General features: G+C 38.1%; 1 protein-coding gene across 2 annotated transcripts in view; it reads right to left on the reverse strand.

Moving 5' to 3' along the window:
- LOC139135641 (ATP-binding cassette sub-family C member 8-like) overlaps window positions 1–17,249 on the reverse strand; it is a 40,755-nt gene extending 23,506 nt beyond the window's left edge. The window contains exons 1-13 of one of the 2 annotated variants that reach the window (XM_070703145.1): window positions 16,646–17,249; window positions 13,218–13,454; window positions 10,217–10,411; window positions 7,897–8,046; window positions 5,385–5,540; window positions 4,554–4,688; window positions 3,822–3,984; window positions 3,438–3,478; window positions 2,731–3,003; window positions 1,896–2,114; window positions 1,332–1,410; window positions 1,065–1,170; window positions 283–381 (exon numbers count right to left, since the gene is read on the reverse strand). In XM_070703145.1, the coding sequence (XP_070559246.1) occupies window positions 283–381; window positions 1,065–1,170; window positions 1,332–1,410; window positions 1,896–2,114; window positions 2,731–3,003; window positions 3,438–3,478; window positions 3,822–3,984; window positions 4,554–4,688; window positions 5,385–5,540; window positions 7,897–8,046; window positions 10,217–10,411; window positions 13,218–13,454; window positions 16,646–17,188 (2,396 nt within the window). In that variant the 5' untranslated portion in view covers window positions 17,189–17,249. The other variant, XM_070703146.1, reaches the window with a different exon arrangement.
- Between the last annotated feature and the right edge of the window lie 3,558 nt (window positions 17,250–20,807).

Below are 20,807 nucleotides of genomic sequence, written 5' to 3' on the forward strand. Positions count from 1 at the left end.
AGGGGCGTTCCTTAGTATTCAAAATCCCCATGTGGGGCGCTGTTTTGAAAAAGCGGCCACCCGCTTAAAATCTGTGATTGGTTAGATTTTCTCTTTCCATGGTAACTGTTGCAAAATTGGAACAGGTGACAGTATACCTTTAACATTCAAAATGACTGCCATTCCCGTATTTACTCTGTGCATAAACACCTGATATTTATCATAAATAATTTGCTTTTTCTCTCGACAGTCTGTTATAAACAAGTAAGCACGAGTGGCATCAAGCAACAAGAAAAGACCAACCTCTTCTGGTCAAATGTTTGTCCAAAAAGAATGTTGTCTCTGAGCGTCGCATTCTGTAACCAGGCTTTCTGGGGTACGTAGGAGATACGATTTCTTTCTCTGCAATAAATTAACATGGATTTAATCGGATAAAGTAGTGAAAATATAGTAGCAAAATAAGGGTGAACCTCCATATTTTTTTTTCTCGAACGGAGAGTGCGCAAACCCATTCACTTTGAAATGTGTCGTTTGCCCGCGCTGTAATTTAGGTTTTACAGTACCGCCGAATTTCGTCAAATGATACTTGCTGCTTGGGCGCGGGAATAGCAAAAGACTAATGAGCGTTCATCAAACGGAGATATATTTCGGTCAGGCGACTGGCAAAGTATGAGAACAAATCGATCCCACACTAGTGTCCTCTCACACTCCCAGCGTAGTAGAGACGTGAGAAATTTAATCTACTGTGTTCTCTATACGTAATTCGGGTTATTGTCTAATAGTATCCATTTCGTTTCTAAGGGTACTTATGATCGGAAGAAAGGCTGTGACTAGTAAATATGGCATTTTAGTGTTTTAATGATACGTAACTGACCTCATCGATAAAAAAATCAACGAACGTCTACCCTGCTGCAGTTTCCTATTTAATCTATAAAATATTCTGCCAGTATCTCCCTACACTTTTCGACAAGTTTCTCCTGGTAAGGCGTGCAGCCGGTATCTCATTTTTTGCACATATGCGTATTGCAATGAAAAGCAACATGAAGCTTTATTTCTCTGTTAGAAGTATTCAAAGTTTAATTTACCTGTTGAATTGCACAGATCCACTAACTGTAGTCATTTCTCCCAAAATAGCGGAAAGCAACGATGACTTGCCACTTCCCACAAGTCCAATTACAATGACAAATGATCCTGTATAAACAGCAATATGAAAGATAATCATATATGTCACAAGGTTTGCCATTCATCATTTTGTCAATTTGCACAACAAAACACAAATGTAGAAATTTCAGCACGCAAATTTACATAAATTACAAGACAAGGTGTTTAAATAATTAAGCTTAGTGTCTTACCGCAAGGAACACATAAATTGATATTTGATAACGCTGGTGATGATCCCTCGTAATTCCAAGAGAAAGTCCCTCCAGTTATCTAAAGATATCAAAGATAATGTAACTTGGCGAAATAATGTATGTGATCAGCAGAATATTATGAGCGTCATCGTACGTATGTACACACATAATTACCCACACATGCGTACGTGTATGCACGCGCACGCATACACACGAAAGTACGTACTTACGTACATAAATACATACATACATACATACATACATACATACATACATACATACATACATACATACATACATACATACATACATACATACATACATACATACATACATACATACATACATACATACATACATACATACATACATACATACATACATACATACATACATACATACATACATACATACATACATACATACATACATACATACATACATACATACATACATACATACATACATACATACATAACATAACATAACATAATATAACATAACATAACATAACATAACAACATAACATAACGTAATGAACATATAGATCTAAAACGCGTTTACCTGGAAGGCAATATGTTCAGGAAGGAAACATTCAATGTTTTCGGTTATGAATGATGATTCCTCTTTAAAAGAGCCATAATCTACAGGGCCACCACTTTTCACAAGGGCAGTCCTATCGGTTTCTTCCCTTGTATTTGAAATAGGCTTTCTCGAGTTTTTGTTGAAGTAGACACCATAATCATCCGCGTTGGACTTCAATGGTTCCGTTCGATCATGAATCTGACAACAGATATTACAGAACGGGAAAAAATGAAGAAAATATTTGAACCACAATTCTACAGGCGAGTAGTCCTTGATACATAACCTCACTGAAGAAAAGTGCATGTACGAAAATTCAAGTATTTTGTTAAGCCAGCAATGACAACGCTAGGCCTTGTCTCGAAAGAAGGTACCGTCGCGTTTAAGAATGAAAGTACTTAATGTATATATTTAAGCCACGCTGACGGGAAATTTATTAGGGTGAACTATAAATAGCTGCTTCACCCGATCGGCCAGCCATTTTGGAATCTCCAAAGGAAGAGGTCATAATGCAGAATAGGGAAAGATTGATAGTCAAATTAATCCATAAAATTTTAAATACACATGTTCGTCCTTCATTATTGCAATGCTCCCATACTTACTGAAGATCTTCCCTTTAACAAGCTTGAGGAGATTTGGTTGACAGGCGTATGTTTTTTATGAAGGTTCTTTTAAAAATACATCCGCCATCGAAACTCCGGGATGCCAGAAGTACACACAATGACATGAGAGGCACAGTTTGATTTGCATGAATCTATATCAACTTTAGCAGAAAACGAAATATTACAGAAATATGGGGCAAAATTATACATGTTACCATGCTTTCACCGTCATCACTGTCTTCCTCGTCCAAATTAATATCTTGAAATCCTCTGGTCTGGGGCGGCAGTCCGTTCTCTGACCTTCCCATCTCTCTGTAGTCGAAGAACTGCCGCAACCGTCTGATCGAAGGTACAGCGTCGGCCACGTACCGTACAGACTGTGCGAAAACTATTAGCGGCAAGTTAAGTTGAGAAAAAAAAGCGAGAGCTACGAAAGCCTTCTCAGGTGTCAATGGTTCTGGACTCAAGAATGAGTATGAAACAAATGCCTTTGAGTGAGGTGACAGATATAGGAGAGAGAGAGAGAGAGAGAGAGAGAGAGAGAGAGAGAGAGAGAGAGAGGCTGATGTAACACAAACAAGGAATAGATAGCGAGTGGAGAGATATAATAGATATTTCAAAAATTGGTGTACCTGAAGTCTCAAACTTGCATAAACAGATATTATTGAAACCTAAATTTGAACTATTTCTTGCTCTAGTGTTTGTGGACAAACCTGACTCTATGTAGATGCTGCGACACTGTTCTTTAACATTTCAAGTGATATATGCCCATACGTATTCCTTGACCAAAACAAAGGTATCGCGCATAGCCAGATGATGTATCAACTTGTTATTAACATGACAATTCATGAACACCCGGTCCACGGACTCTGGGTGAGTATGCCGACGAAAATTTCGGTTCACAATCTAAAAGTTTACTTACCAAAAGTGAAACTATTGCTGTCGTGAGCATGGACAGTGATACTGTAAGACAACGAAAGTATACTGTTACGCTATTGTAACAGTGTTGAAATAAGTAACGCGTGATTGTTCACGTACAACGTACGATACCCACTCTACAACAGCGAGTTCAATATTCTATAGTTACTTAATGGCATTTAGAACAAGCCTTCGTCAAAACCTATATTGAACGTAAAATATCTAAAAACTACTCACCCGACCTAAATCCGTAGTTTTCACGTAATGCTTTTATCATCGAGATATGACAAAATAAAATGACCTCCCCATAGAAGGTCTCAACAATGGACTTTTACATACTCGGTATTCCATCGATATTGAATATGTGTACGCAAGTTAGGGCACTTACAGATTACGCTCATGCAGATTCCAATTTTGATTAGTGACTGAACTTGCTTGTCTCTCACAACTTCTATTGCCTTGCAAAACATAACTTCCCAACCGTACAATTTGACAAGCTTCATGCTTTGTAGAGTCTCGTTGATTTTCTTCAACCTCTTGTCGGAAACTTTCTATGGTGGCAGAAAATAGAATACAGATATTAAAAGCTAGTAATAATGGGCTTCATTGTTCATCGAAAGAACAAAATCAAATTCACGAACGATAATAGAACTTCCTATGACTTAGCCGGCTAATACTTGTTCGAAAATAGTCGTCGAATTGCGTTCGAAAGAATACATTATCGTCATTTATTTATCAGTAGACTTACATGTAGATCAGGGTCCACCGATTCTTAATCAAATAAAAAAGCTACCCTGTTAAAAGGTCAATAAAGTTGCGATTTAGATATCGCCAAAAGCGTAGACATTTCAGGCCAGGCAACAATTTTATTCGTGGTGTGTGCTGTCCGAGAGAGAGAGAGAGAGAGAGAGAGAGAGAGAGAGAGAGAGAGAGAGAGAGAGAGAGAGAGAGAGAGGGGGGGAGAGAATTGGGGAGGGGAGAGCCCGAGACAGACAGACAGAGAGACAGACAGAGAGACAGAGACAGCCATACAAGCAAACAGACAGACAAAAGACAGACAGAGATAGGGTCAGAAACTTATTTATGTTCTTGCTTTTTTCTGCAGTAAGCAGGTACTTACCAGTACTTCGGCTTGAATTCTTGCAAGTTTACCCGACACCATAAATTGTATTGGCAAGAAAACAATAAAGAATGATGCCCCGATGAGAGCCGAAACTCCTATTTCCATGTACAACAAAGCGAGTATTGCGACGACCTATGGAGTGTGATTACAGATGTTAAACCTACAACACTGAGCCACCACTGTTATTGTTTATGCGATGATATTCTGCAGGTAAATATTCTCACGAGGCAAATTATTCAATAGTGCACGTGCAAGGCGTCACAGTCTAACAGGTCTATAGATCTCTCTGTTGGCCTATAGAAACGTACGCTGAGCACAATATACACTTAGCAAATGTTTCGGAACAAGTACTACAGGAATACTTGTATGGATACAATGTAGACAGATACCATTAATAGTTTTATCTGGAGTAGACGATCTCACTTGAAAAATTGGCGAGGCCGATACCCCGTTTTGTTTTGGTTAGTTTTTTGCTTTGTATGTTGATTGGTGAACATGCTCCAGTAAGACTACAGGAATTAAATATCTTATCGTCAGGCTATGAAAGTGCTATTCAAGTTAAGTTAAGTTTGGCAATAATGCTTTATAGAAGCTTAAAAGTCAGGTGCCTTTCACATGCATATTAACTAAAGTTTGTCATCGACGACTGATGACTTACAATATCTATCTATCTCTACTGTTACCTCCGATGATTTTGCTGCATTCATAGTTTCCTTCTGTTTTCGTTTGGCACTCTACTTCGGATCCCGAGATGTGTGTCTGTCAAAGTTCATCGATTGTTAACAATGTTGTCGGACAAGCAATACGAAACATGTTCCTGGTGCTTACCAGAAATGGGATCGGCCAGATTCCCATCTGATACTGAGTACACCAGAGAATTGCCATAGCGTCCACTGACATGTGATTAGTGACTTGTCCAACAGTCATATCGCCACTCGATAAAGCTGAGGCTGGGAGGCGAAGGGACTTTTCGTAGGTATATGCCTGAAATTAGAACAAAACCATTAATAATGCTGATCACGACTTACCTAGTATCACACCAGGTGCAAGACATCGGTTATTATCGATAGAAATTCAACAAAATAATCACTTTCATTGGCATATGTTTTTATTTGCGCCTGAGTTTAGGGATGGACCATTTGATATCCGGGGGGATGGGTCTGGAAGACTGCGGCTACTTTTGAAGAAAGGTCAAGCAAAAGATGACGGAAAACTTAGAAAAGAAAGATTGTCAGTAGACATGAAGTTAAAAATTAAGCCCCGACAGTTACGTTCGGTCACTACTTTTCAAATTTCACCCGTTTGGTGCTCAACTTTTATATTTCCAGGCGCCCCGCTTTCATGATATCTTTAATTTCGAGTACGCATTTTGGTCATCTTATTTTGATGACATCTTATTTCATTAAATTTCAATTCATTAATGCCCCGTTATAATGACGATTACAACTCACACCTTTGATGGGATTTTTACATGTATGCAGTATTTTTTTTAATTTGATACAATCTCCACTAGCTGTATCCTTTTTGCAATTTTTCATAAGATGATTTGAAATAAAATGCTACTTATATGAAAACACGTCCAAGATTTGACCACAGAAAATTGTTCAAATATTGCCAATGAGTGTTTATCTTAGATTCAAACAAATAATTTTCGAGTTGCAACTCAAACATGACCGTCGTATGTGTATGCATGCGTGTATATATATATATATATATATATATATATATATATATATATATATATATATATATATATATATATATTAGAAATTAGAAGATTAGAAAACTGATATTTTCAAAGGCAGTATGGCTTAATAACAGAAATCAAAATATTTCTGTCAAGGTGGAATGTTTTCTGATATTTTAAGAAAATTGCAAAAAGAAAATAGCTAAATTACATGGGACTTTCAATTTATTTGTTTTGCTTCCTCTACATTTCCTCATCCTTACACCTGAATACATCTTGACTACTCAATTTAACCTTGTCTACATAACCTGCACTGGATATCCTGTGTCCCTTCTTGTTCTCTGCAATGATGTACCATGCTTATTATGACTTGTCTACAAACGTATTTGTTGTACATAAAAGGGTTGCGGCACCCAACCCAATATTGAATGTTTCCGTAACGCTTTGTTTTCAATGTCCCGCGGCTTTGAGCACAACATTTCCAATGTAATTAGACAAAAGTGCATTACATTGTCTTAAAATAGACCTTTTTGATATGTTTTTAATGATTTAACGCAATTACAGGATACACGTCTGAAGTTCCCGGTGACAGTTGCATTTCACAATAAATAGCCAATAGTCATACCCTCAATTTGAACTTTTCGAAAAATTAGAAGCCCAAAGCATTTTTGCAGAATATACATATATATTCAGAAGCTGCATTTTTTCTTGGCATTAACAAAGAGTGCTACTGAAGTGTCCTTATCTAAATCGCCAAATATAAATTTTTTTCAATCGGGATTTTCATTTGTCTCCGCCGACAAGTAATAATGGGATTTTTTTAGTTTTTATTTTTTTTTAAATTTAATATTTAGTCTTGATGAAAACTGCGTGTTTAAAACACTCAATATGGTCACCAAATGACTCTACTTTAGTAGGTGACATTCAAAATTTCCTGCATCAGGAGAGAAACTCCCCCTAACCTCTCCCTAGGAAAGGGATTAATTGCGTCATTTTGCAAATAATTCCACTCATTCTTCGAATTGTGCCGTTTTTAAAATCAAGAGTTGGTTTGTGCCACTTGCTTTCAGCCTATGACCAAGAACAAAATTTAACAACTACAAGTGGTTGTGGGATTTGTTTACAGATTAAAATCGACGATGTTTTCTTATACTTATAGCCTTCCATTAGTAATCTTGGTACAGTATAAGGGAAGTAATAAACAGTTGCAAGAATTTGCTGTTGAAAAACAATATTTCCGAGTGAAGCACGGAGTAAATATGTTGCTCCAAAGTCAGTCTTCTAGGAAGCCCCCCCCCCCTTTATATCTAATGGCCCACCCCATATTGCTGCTGCTGGAGAGTCAAAGTCCGATATTTTATGGTTGCCATCAAAGCATTGGCGCAAATGACTACCATTAAGTTAATTTTTATGGTTTGCAACTACCAAAATTCTTACTTTCACATATCGGTGACAGAACATCAACGTAGTTCAGACTAAGTCCTATCTAAACTAAGTGAGCACGTAACTAATTTACACAGTACGTATAAGTACAGGCACATCCCCTGAAATGTGTTAAAAATGATCAGGTAATCTTCATGTGACTTGAAGCCCGGGCCATTCACTATTTTTCAGCACCGGGTCTAGAATTCAAATCTGTAAGTGTTCATTTACTTGAAAGGCTGTTCTGGCTTGCAAACCACACCAATCAGTGATATTACACCCATATTGTAGGAAACTGGCTCTGGCAATGACCACGATTGGCATGCAAGCAGCTAGGACAAATCCATTGTTGAAGAACTCATTAACCGTAACGTAGCAGACCTAATGATAGACGAACAGACATGTTAGTGAAACATTTACACAGACTATTCTTGCTTTCCGCGAATCACTCTCAAGAACACAACACAGAACACTGCACATGCGCTGAAATGTTTTGTCAAAGGAACTCCTAAATTATTCTACCTTTAGCTGGCGTTGTTGGCATACCCACATTGTATTCTGAATAAAATGCTATATCTGTGTAGCTCATGACCACGGTCTGATAAATTATTGAGAATCAAGATAAAGACAGCAGGGGGTCCGCGGCTGGCAGGGCTCCATCGTTGTCTCGTGCATAATGCGGAAAAAAGTCTACCAGCAAGTTGAAAGATTCGCAAGACTGCTGAGAATAGATCACTAAAACCCTGAAAAATCACCAAGTTACGTACACTCACATTCATTATGGATTCATTAAACAAGAAAGTCGAATGGACTACGGCTTATCTGACGAAAGCGCAATACTTGGAGAATTATAAGTCCTCTGGCCTAATAACTGCATCGCTGAGAAATGTATCATTTCACTTAAGTTGTGGAGGTTTCCTCTATCGCTATTGCAAATACAAGTGTGTTAGGCGAGTATCTGACAAAACCGTGCTTAGGTGACAAAGCCCGCCTCATTAAGTTATAACGCTTGTTGAAAATAAATCCAAATCAAAGTACATGCATTTCACGCGACAATGCGATCACATGACATCAACACTACAGGATCTCTAAATCTAAAACATTTCACAAATTCGCAAATGGTCAAAAGTGATTGCGTGAGATCACTGTTCCCCGTTATTTCACTCATACTTTGTGGCCAACAGACACCGACCGTCATCATCTTAGGGGGTCGGATTAGAGCGCCGCTTCTTACCCGCCCACCGTCGCTTGTAGATAAGTATAAGGCGCACGATCACTATTAGGTGGGAAAAGGACAGAGGGGTGTACCTAAGCTAACCACGATCGACTGTGACCCGCGCTCCTGGTTACTAAATGGGTAATATGAGCGACATCTACCTTAATGATGGCAGAGGTAGTTTTTCTCGCCGACAATGGAGAGCCTTCTGCGATTGTTGTGAACATTCTCTTGGCTATAGTGTGTGAAGTCGCTACTGTGATGTCTTCTCTCCATCTCCAAATGAGATGGCATGTGCTTCCATAGAAAGTACAGGTATTTACCCTACTGTCCAGGATGCTCATTGAATGAATTGATAAATGCTGTACACCAGGTCTCATTGAATGAGACAAGATACATGTTTATGTGTTAATCTCATTGAATGTGACGGAAGTTTACGGCTAATGTAGCTTTTAGGGACCAAAAGTGTGCAACAGTGATTTTTTTCCAAAATTAAATTGAATAAGATGTTTACTTTTCGTGTTGCCCTTTTTTAATTTCACGTACAAACTTAGGTGTTAATACGCTGTCTTCATGTAATACGACTGTTCTAAAGAAGTTTTTTTAACAGTCATTGGTTAGTTTTGGAGCAGATTATCGCCAACGATGATAATTCTACAAAGCATGTTTTTTCTATTCCAAAACTTAAAAAATGTAATGAAGAGACCACGTTCGAAATTACGGAAATATAATTTATCAAAAAATAAAGAGGAAGTACGAAGGTCATCAAGTATGACAATCTTCTCCCAGTCGAGCGCATCTCAGACGAGCACAATTACTTTTGTCGATCATGGGAATCTAGTGTGTAGAGGAAATATGTTTCACGGTACTGTTTCCGTATGCTTATGTTTAGAACCACGAAATTGACTGCAATCGCAATGGAACAAGAAATTCCACAAACTTAGTACAATGATACATTCCTTAAGCTGAAGCGATTTGGCAAAAAGACTCCTTAGGTTACTGGCTTCGTGGATGCGTACGTTTTGTCAGATACACTTGCCTTCCACATATGCGTTATGATCTCGCAGGCATACTGAGTCTTTGGAATACCGCGCGAGAACATAAAAAATTGTGTTAAATGATTTACGGAACACATTCCAGAGAGATTTGCACCTCATTTTAACCCACCTTGATACGAGAACCTGTAACAAATTTACTTAATGTAAATAGTCTTTATTAATTCTTATATTCTGTATCAAGGAATGAGAATCATCGATGGATTATTGGCCACTTGAGATTTAAAATAATTATTCAACATGAAATACACTGTAAAAACTTATGAGCAAGTTTCCTTACGTTCTCTGCGCTTTTTTTTTCATCGTAGTACCACAAAGCCGAATATGTCACGATACCGCCAATGATCAAGGGGAAGGCTATTATACAAAAATCTGCCAGCGCCTTGATGGTTACACCAAGAGTAATATTCCATCCGTATGCCCTCAGGTAAGCTCTCCACAGAGATGGCACGCTGTTTGTCTTCCACGCTTTTTCCTGGGCAGCATCGGTAAAAAAAATAGAAAGGTAGACTTATATTACTTTTAAATATAAACTTCTGGACAATGGCTTTAATATTCATGGGATTTCATTTTCCCCAAACAAACAAATTTGTCAGATGCAACTGTAACTATGAGGGAAAAAAACTATTTTTGACGGACTAAACTTTATAATTTTGGCAGTACAACTTTAATTTTGTGGGCACAACTCTTTATAAGAAAACAAACTCTAATTCTGGTGGACGCAACTCTAATTTTGGCGTAATCGACTTTCTGATTTTTGCAGGTTCAACTCTAACATACTTTTGTCTTAATTTATTCAAAGTAAGCACTTTTAATTCTTCTTCAAAAAACTTCTGTTCTTTCGTGAGTAATATTTTAGTATTTTGTAAGAAGTTGTGCTTGACAACGATTGATGTTTAATATTTAAGTTTTCCTTTTGCATAATACAAATTAAAGCTTCAATACATAAGAACAAGTTTATTTATGAAGACTATCCAATTTGTTTTTTGAAGAGTAATGCTTTGAAATATTAATTTCAGAGAAGAAAAGGTCAATTTTCAAAAGCTAACTTCAGTTTTTCCAAGACTAAAATTTCAATATTTTGCATGAATCTTTAATATAACATGGAAGTCTCTTTTTTTCGAAAATTTTCTTTTACACAAGTTCATTTAAATTTAATTTCAAGTCGCACAACTTCTTCGAGGGAAAGAGTTCTATTGTCCTATAACTCTTTTTGTGAGGGCGCAGTTTCAGGTTTATTGCAAACTTGCTTTTGAGATGACAAATACATTTCGAGACAGCAAAATACATTTTACCGCGGCGGAAGTGAAGTTATCCCAAATATTAGAGGAAGTTGCGGTACTATGAGTGCACAAACTACGCAAACTGATGAGATGGCTATGTTGCACTGAGCAGTTTCTAGTTGAATTCATGGAGGTAACGTCTATTACCTCCATGTTAATTTCGACTGACTTACGTCATCGGTCAAAAATTGGCAGACCCTCAGTATCAGTCAACAGTGACTAACTCTTTAAATAACGATCTGGCTTCTCTTAAAGAGAAGACGACTAACACACAATCAAACGGAGGGGATACAAAACAACAGAGCGACTGATGAAGGGACCGTTATTTTGTCCCGAACACCGCTAAGCAGAATCACTCAAACATAAAACCATCATTCTTCGGGATCATGGTCACACGACCAGCACTATCGATTCAACGGTGTCTCGCCATGTATTCCACACAAAATAACTACAATGATGAAGTCATTCACTACATCGTAGCACTATTACACGGTAGATTCGATATGTGAAGTTGCCTTCATCATCCCGCTCTAGTGGCAACTCTTGAGCCATATTCGCCATGTTACATGAAGTCAGGCAGGGTTGTCTCGGAGACACTGGCTCGTAAACTTGGATGTTGCATGGTGGGTTTCTTTTAACTTCTGCCATCGCCACAATGAATTTTTGCACTTGTCAGAAAAATGTTTTACCCCCAAGATGTTACTCTGTCGCACTAAAGATTTTGAGTTTACTATGCATAATAGGTAATTGGCCCTCACTTGAAAAATATGTCTCCGTGAAACTACACTGCGCCCTCAAGAACAATAAGTTTGACTGTCCGTCCTTTATTTCTTTTTATTTATCGTATTTTTGCACAATACAAATAGTTCAGTTTTACCAAATGCTTAAGGTTCCAAGACAAGAAATTGACCTTTTTAAGCTAACAGTTCCCTGCTGGTTAATAAGCTCAGAACCCCTGTAAATTATACATTTTCTGAAAGCCTAGATATAGGGAAACATTTTGGTTACCATAGTGTCACCATTGTTTACATAACTATCACGTGACAGGTAATTTGCATTACTTTCAAAAATCGGTTTTCCCTATGTTTTAGTTTCAATGCTTTGAGATATAAAGCTGAAATTTGTGTGAGTGCAAGCTGTTATAAAGATCTTCCAAAATATGTCTCAGAATTTTTTTAAACCTTCTAAAACAATTTGTATGCCAGAAAAACTTCCAGAGGGGTGAACTTAACCCTAGTTGATTTCTTTAAAATTGCGCTCCAAAAAAAGCTAAGCAAGATATAAAAAATCTGAGACACACTTTTGAAGATCCTTGTGACAGCCTGCATTCCAGAAAATTTTAGTCATATATTTTGGCGTATTGAGACAAAACATAGGGAAAACCGATTTTTGAAAGGTTATGCAAAATTACAAAGGGCCGAAAAAGTCGTATGCAATCCATCAAGATTGCTGTTGCCGAACAAATCCTTTTTACTGTTTGGATTTTCATTCTGCGATTCACTGCTAAAAATATTAGCCACAATGTCATAGTGCAGTCGACAACTCTTGGCCCGTGTGCGTTGTTTACAGTCACATTAACTGTGTTGGAGCACAGAGAAATCATATATCGGAAATCCAATACGTTTATGCGAATGGGGCAACAAGGTCAGGGGCGTGATGCGAAAAGATATTGCAACGATGTTATGGCGCTTTCTCCCGTAGCGAAACATTGTGATATGAATCGAGGTATATAATGATAAACGTGAATGTTGAATTTGAAATGTTGTTTAAGCTTGAAAGTTTCTCACTCACTTTCTTCTCAGTCAGGGCACTTGATTACTTCATACAAATTGCTACCTCAAAGTGTATTTAAATTTGTTGTGAGTCGCAAGATCTAAAGCCAAATATCGGTAGCATTGAGTATAGTGATTAGAGAAAACATACCCTTGATTTCCCAAATTGTGAATGCAAGAGAATGAATTCTTAAACGTGGAACAGAATGTTGATATGTTTGCATACCTGTTCAGAACTATATGCATCATCGAATACCCTGTAGACATTTTTACATTCAAAATCTTCCGGTACGCAGCCGAGATCAGATATCTCTAGTGGTCGTTTATATCCAAGAGCAAATAGCCAGCTCATCGTACTGAACAACACCCTCTGTAAAAGACTGTTGTACTTATAATGGTAAAACAGCTTTTTCTTCTTCAAGTCAGCAGGGCAGTCCTTCTCAGTGTACCAACAATGGAAAATCTGAAATGTGAATTTATATCGTTTAGAGGGATACGTAGAAAGGTTGAGAAAACTATGCTTACGGAGAAGCACGGAGAAGCATATGACGTGATATTTTATAGCTAGTTTCGACTTAGATATATCGAATGTTCCCTGTTCATCGGAGTTAAAATAAATCTATCGAAAATCAGACTGTGTGTAAGAGGTTGTGACATTTTAACATCGGTTGTTCTTGCTTCTCACGTTCGGGCGCTATAGGGAGGGCGACACTAGCCATGTTAGAAATAGGGCACAGAACATGCGAAGATTAAAAGGTCACGACTCCTTGACATTCGTTTACTCAGCCTGGGAACAAACACGATAGGTAAAGTAACACCAGTGACATGAATGTGCTCACGTGGTTTAAAACAGGTTCATTACATATATGTAATGAACCTGCTGTAAACCACGTGATATAGAAGTACGCTTCACAGAACAATCGGATATCTGTCAGATCATTGTATGTAGCAGGTTTCATCAACTTTCGCTCAGTACTCTCGGTGTTAAATCACTAGTTACAAAACTCCATTTAATGTGCAAATGAGCTGTTTATTAACTTGATACTGCTCAATGCTTCATGGGACAATTAGATATGTAGCAGATCAACATCTGTAGCACGTTTCATCCAATTTAATGATGTACCTTCGGAGTAAAAGTCGGCCAGCGGCTTACTGACTACGCTTGCGCAGGTTCATAATATACTATGCGAGTAACCGGAAGTGTACCGTGCTGAATTCATGGACGCCGTCATGTTTTGGGGTTTTTTAGTGCTCCTAAATAAACAAATACGAAACGTGCACAGTATCATTATATTATATATATATATATATATATATATATATATATATATATATATATATATATATATAAGTATTATTATCCGCCTTGTCACTGATACAAAATATCGTTACTATCACGCCTAAAAAAATAGAAAAAGAGATAAAACTGTCGTCCATATGAACGAGGATATACGCAAAGACTGCTAGGATCGAACTTTAGAAAGTGCCCTCTGTTTGAACAATTTGATGCAAAAATTGGCAGTTTTTAGGCCGAACCAAAAAAATTGTGCTGTTCCGATAACCCGACCTACCCTATTTTTTACCGACCGACCGACCGACCCTAAACTTTTTATAGCTACGTAAACAAGGAAGTTAAAAAGGAAAGGAAAAACCGTAAAATCACGCGTTCGTTGCTTGGTATTTGATTTTTGCTTGAACGAGGATGTCTTTTATGGTTTTTTTTTCCTTTTATATGTGTGATACATTTTAACTGGAAATATTGTTGCCAGTGTTTGACCGCACTGAACCCCTTAAAAATAAAAATAAAAATATTTTGGAAAAAATTCCTGCCGACCTACCTACCCTATTTTTGAAAACCATGTTATCGAAACAGCACAATTTATTTATTTATTTTATTATATATTTATTTATTTATCTATTTATTTATTTTTGGCTTAGACAGAACGCTAATTTTCGGCGCGCAAATGAAATTTAGGCAGCGCAGTTACTATTGCAACGATGATGGCACAATACGTACCTTGAGAAACACAATAGGTTGTTATAATGGTAAAAATTGCCAATTTATGTCCCACATTTGTTACATATAACACAGAAAATATATGCCTGCAGGGTCTGACTTTGTGCAGTTCTGTGAACTGCTTTAATCAAAGGGTAAATTCATGAGTACAGTGATCATACAAACGTATATAGCAAGTAACAATTAACTCTATTTAATTCTTTACTATTAATAATCATGAATCAATACAAATAAAATTCCTAATCTCAACCCCTTGCGCGACACCAAGGGCTGAGCTCTATATGCTATTATCACTAATTACAAAGTACATTAAATATGCAAATGAACACTTTAAATACTTCATGACATGATCAGATATATGTCGGATCCGTACCTCCTTCAGATTTCATCAAATTCGATGCAGTTATTTCGGAGTTAAATGACTAATTGCAAATCTTAATTAAATATGCAAATGAGCTATTTATTAACTTGACACTGTTCAGTGCTTCACGCAAGAATTATATATTTATCAGATCAATATCTGTAGCAGGGTTCACCAACTTTAGTGTAATAATTCAGTTACATCACTAATTATAAAGTTCATTATATATGCAAATGAATCTCCAATTATCTTCACACTACTAAATGCTTCACAATATGTTCAGATATCTGTCGGATCAGTATCTGCAGCAGATTTCATTAAATTTGATGCAGTTATTTCGGAGTTATATGACTAATTACAAAACTTCATTAAATATACAAATGCTTCTCAGTTCAGTTAGATATCTATGTGATCAATATCTGTAGCAGGTATCATCAACTTTGGTTTAAGAATTTTGGAGGTATAGCACTAATCATATTAGTTCATTAAAATGCAAATGGGAAGATAATCGACATGATACTCAAAGAATCATCAAAATGTTCTGAGATTGTCATCTGTGAAAAGTTTTATGAAATTTTGTGTATTATTTTTTGATATTTTTATATATGTCGACACTGTCATTACTGTCTCCATAGGAAAGCATTGTATGGAAAAAATGATAGTTCATAACTTCATTAATATGCCAGCCACACTAATCAAAATCTAATCAGTTTTTGCAATTAGCATACAGTACCTGATAACAAATCTGACTTGAATCCGCTTTATAGCCGTTTTTGAGCTATCGTGTAAACAGAAAGACAAACAGACACACACACTCACACACACACACACACATCGCTACGACATTAGCTCACGTGTGTGACGACGCGAGACAAAATTTGATGTGTTTTCGCAATCACTGTAGTCTTTTCGCGGATCCCCCTGCAATTTCAATCACCACATAATCATCTACAAATCGGGCCTTTGCGGTATCGGCACAGTCTCGTGTCTTCTACAATTCTCCTTTGCGCCAAGGCGCACCGTAGACGTGCGTGGACACGCAAGAAACTGTTGGCGCAGGGGAGAATTTTAGAAGACAGGCGACTGTGGTATCGGTGGCGGGGAGGGCATTAACCGGGGGCATGAAGCGTCCGACGTCAAAAACAGCCGGCCCCGAGATCCGACCATAGATCCGGGGTTACTGTGTAACTTGACCGTAACGTTAAAATCAGTATTACTTCCGGGATCTGTTTAAGTTCAAGCGCCCAATGTTCTATTCTACATAGGAATATCTTACCTTTGTTCGTAAAACGTTGAATTCTAACATTAGTAAGCATGAGTATATAACGATGCTTACAAAAATAATATCAAGTCTCATGATCGAAAGGTCAAAACCAGTTTCATCTATTTGCTGGGTCAGTCTGACACTGTCAATGGCAATGGCAGACAGCCAATACAATACCAACAACCAGGTCAAATGAGGTCGATTCCAATGTTCCAGGTAGTTATAGTACACCAAACTTATTAGTCCACAGAGCAGTGCACACGACTGGGGTACATACAGATGCGGTTGAGTTACAGAAGTCAAGGCCAGATCTATTAAAACTCCTTCGCCGACGCCACAGAGTAACACTAAAATCAAGAGAGTGGACAATATCCACTTCCGTTTGTGTCCTGGATAGGGTATCAGTTTTTTCGATGAATAGTCCCGTTGAACTGAGCAACATCTATACATGCACAGCACTAGGGACAGAAGGAACAGAAAACAAATGTGGACTCCACCGTAGGCACTGTCGAGAATCCGTTGATTATAACGGCAGGTTGTTGAATTATCTGCCATGGCCGTGATAGCCCACTGCCACTCACTCAACTACGCTGTAACGGAGGTCGAGATCAGGGAGCTTTCAATAATTATGGCCGACGGGTGGGGTGGTAAATTAATAATCGTGATTTGCTGAAGAACACAATATTGCAGCCAGGTCCAGGATCAATCTCCTTAATAGTAAGAGGATACTCGGGCCACTGCGTCGTGACAAAAGCTGAAATATATTTTACAATATATTAATGTAAATAATATCAATTTAAATAGACTTACAATATAAAAACATAAACCTTAATATAATTCTTGTTCGTTATATTCTAAAAATTGGAAATCTTTACACTTAGGTCGCAGGTACGTTTCATATCTATTCCTCTGCTTGTATTTACCAAGATAATTTTTCTTTCCTTCTTGAATGACGGTTAGATGTCAACAGAACAGCTATCCAACAGCACAAATTGAACTTGTAACATAGAATAGAACCCCATTTAACATCTAGCTTCACCGGAGGCTTACCTCGTCTCTGTCAAAGCCTGTATGGAGCCCATCATTCAGGCTCTGCAGACACAGGTTATGCCAAAACATGCTTTTATAACAAATGTATTCACACTCATATGAAATTATTTACCGAAAAAAAAACTTGCGAAGAATCACTTCTATTTCCCGGAACATTTTTGTACAACATAAGAAGCGCGGCTTTGAATTCGATGGACAGTTTTGAAAGTGACGTGAACCTTATATAAAAAACACCTGGCATGCTCTGCGTATTTGCAATTTGAGATGAGACCTCTTTGGCTTTCGCCGCTTTACCCTGGACATAATAACTGAACACGCCCTAGTAGTTTTGAATACGTGGTCTGAAGGTCCTTTGAGCATGTTGGGGACATGCTGTTTGAATAAGGTCATCTTTGGTCACGTGATTCCCCTTTTCCGGTGAACTTGCAAGGCCAAGCAGCTAGCTGGTGGGAATACAATTGACACAGAAGGTTGCTGTGCTGTGGTTCCTTAGCCAGCTGGGTGTCGCGGGAAAATTGATAGCTTTACACTTTCTCACACGGGTGTGGATTACAAGACAGTATTATTGGATTGATTTATCAGAGTATCGAGAAATGTTACAGTTGTCATCATACATCTCTTTAGTGGGCGTTACTTTTTACAGATACAATAGTCACGCAGCTTTGGTATTGAACGCGTTATATAGAAGTTTAAATTATCTTTCTTTGTCTAAATGTTGCCTAAGTAGTTGAATCGCTATTTTAATAGACGTTTTAGGTTGTATATTACCATTCATGTCAAATTTATTCTCGTTGTAGAGGTCAAAGTCAAAACTATGCAAATAGTAATAATCATAGAGTCTAATTCCGTGTGTCTGTTATTTTCGTGTAGAAGTTGGAATAAACGGTAACGTTATTTGTGGCCATTCTTAGTACTCCACAATCTGGTACAAAGTAAAATGCCTCGTTGCATGAATCAGCAAATCGTTCAGAGGTCATTAAACATATAGGACAGGTCATATTTGCATCCACACAATCAGATTGCATTAAATCATTCTGTGTGATTTGAACTCGTGACCTACGATACAAGTCAGCGATAAAAATCGATCGACTGTATGCAGAGTGTATCCAAATATAATCGCCTGTTGCAAAAGAGGTCAACAGTCGATTTCGACTCTAGTACAATCACCTTCTACCGTAAATAAGCACTTTTGACCTACTATTAATAAATGTAGACTTTTGACCCAAGTATCTGGCCAAACACGGTAGGCGTTTGACCCGGGTTTGACCCCCCCCCCCCGGCTACCCCATGCAAAACTGTGCTTTGCTGTTTGAACTCTGCACATTATACTTGTACCGAATTTGGGTGAGTGCCCCCACGCCATTCCAAAGTAACAACTTCGGTGTATAAAATCATTTTAGTTACTGACGCTCTGAATAGTTACTAGTTTTTTGACCTGCAACCCGTAAACTTGTTTTAAACTTCAACTGCCAAATTAGGGAAGGTTCCAACTGAGAGGACGAGTACTGCGGTGACCTGCTAGGGAGTTATTGGACCACCGTGGAACGAAAGATGCGTAACACACAATACTAAAATAGACAAATGATTCGTGGAAGGAACAAACCTAAGATACTCTCACACATGAACAGTATATGCGGGAGACGTATAACCCCCATTTCGGTCCGTGGCGTGAGGCAAAGCCCCCCTCGCCTACCCCAAAATGTGGTAAAGCCCCCTTATTTTAACCAAAATTTTTTTTAAAATGTCGCTCACCACATTTTGGACAGTGGCCAGACCCCCAGCTTACCAAAAAAAATAAATCGTGGCACCTGACCCCTTTGCTCGCCTGTAAATGTTACAAAGTGTGGTGCACCCCCAAATTTGAGACCGTGGAACTGTTGCAACCAATGCTGGAATGTGACTGGGTCTCCAATCATGCTGCAATAGATGAAGGAATATGGCACACACATTTTTCTTTAGGAATGGGAAAACTTGCAAATTGGGAATGTATCACATTTGCAGCCCCTCATAAGAAGAAGATAAATCCTACGGCTCCCTTTAGAGCTAATTCATAGCAGGGGAGCGATGTACTCGACAGTCACATTGGATACGAGCTAGTGTTCCCGACTTTGCTACAAATGATAGGGAACAAGTGATATTCTTTGCAGGCAGTGTTGAAGATAAGAGTTAAGGGATAATACTGTAAGCTTCATTAATTGGCTTTAATTTTCATCCGCCAAATATATGTCTCTTTGCTATGTTAATCGAAAGTATGATCATGGTATTATATTGTGTATACATGTATGCAGCATCGGCCGGCCCATCCTGCTTTCGTCTATCAAACAAGTGGGGAGTAAAAATGTATATTTCATGAGTTCAAGAGTTGTATCACTATTTTATCACTCTACAATATTCGATAAAGGAGCGGGTAGAATGGGAAATGTGAATTTTTGCTTTAAAACTATACACCATAGTAATGAGGTCATACTGTACCGTCCAGCTTACCACAAGCGCTGAGCCACTTGCTCGGCAGTGCATGTTGTCCGTCAACACGTTAGTTACACTTAGCGACGAGTAAGAGATTGAAGGAAGAGGTTGAAAAAAGTGTTCAATTTTATAATGTTTTAAATTTATTGGATCAAATCTATCAATTTTAAAGAGAACTGATATATCCATTACAGTGGTCGATAGAATACCATCCTTTTTTAACCATTGGAAGTAGCGCGAATGATACTGTTCATGTGTACTTGACCCGCCACATAATCAATGATACTATTTGAATTTGTATTCGTTTGTCCGGCACTCGCGTAAACCAAGGAGTGAAAAATGTGATGATTTCACAAGTATTGTACTAATTTATATCCTCTGCCTGGCTTCTCAAGATTAGCAGTGTATCTCTTTCATCGGTGATGATTTAGTGTGAGTGTGTATGCCTATGATTTTGGAAAGAAAATAGCGAAATTTGTCAATCTGCAGTGTATTAGCTACAATAATTGTAGCCCTGGTGGGGCTGGGCCGTGCGGCTTGGGCTTCTATCGTGCTGCTCGCTATGCCTCAACCTGGTTGGGGCATAGCATTAGTGGTAAGCTAGGGGGCTTTGCCACATTTTGCCACAACCTTGGGAAAGCTAGGGGGCCCAGTACCA

Source organism: Ptychodera flava, chromosome 6 (genome assembly GCF_041260155.1).
Source record: "Ptychodera flava strain L36383 chromosome 6, AS_Pfla_20210202, whole genome shotgun sequence".
In the NCBI taxonomy this organism is placed as follows: Eukaryota; Metazoa; Hemichordata; class Enteropneusta; family Ptychoderidae; genus Ptychodera; species Ptychodera flava.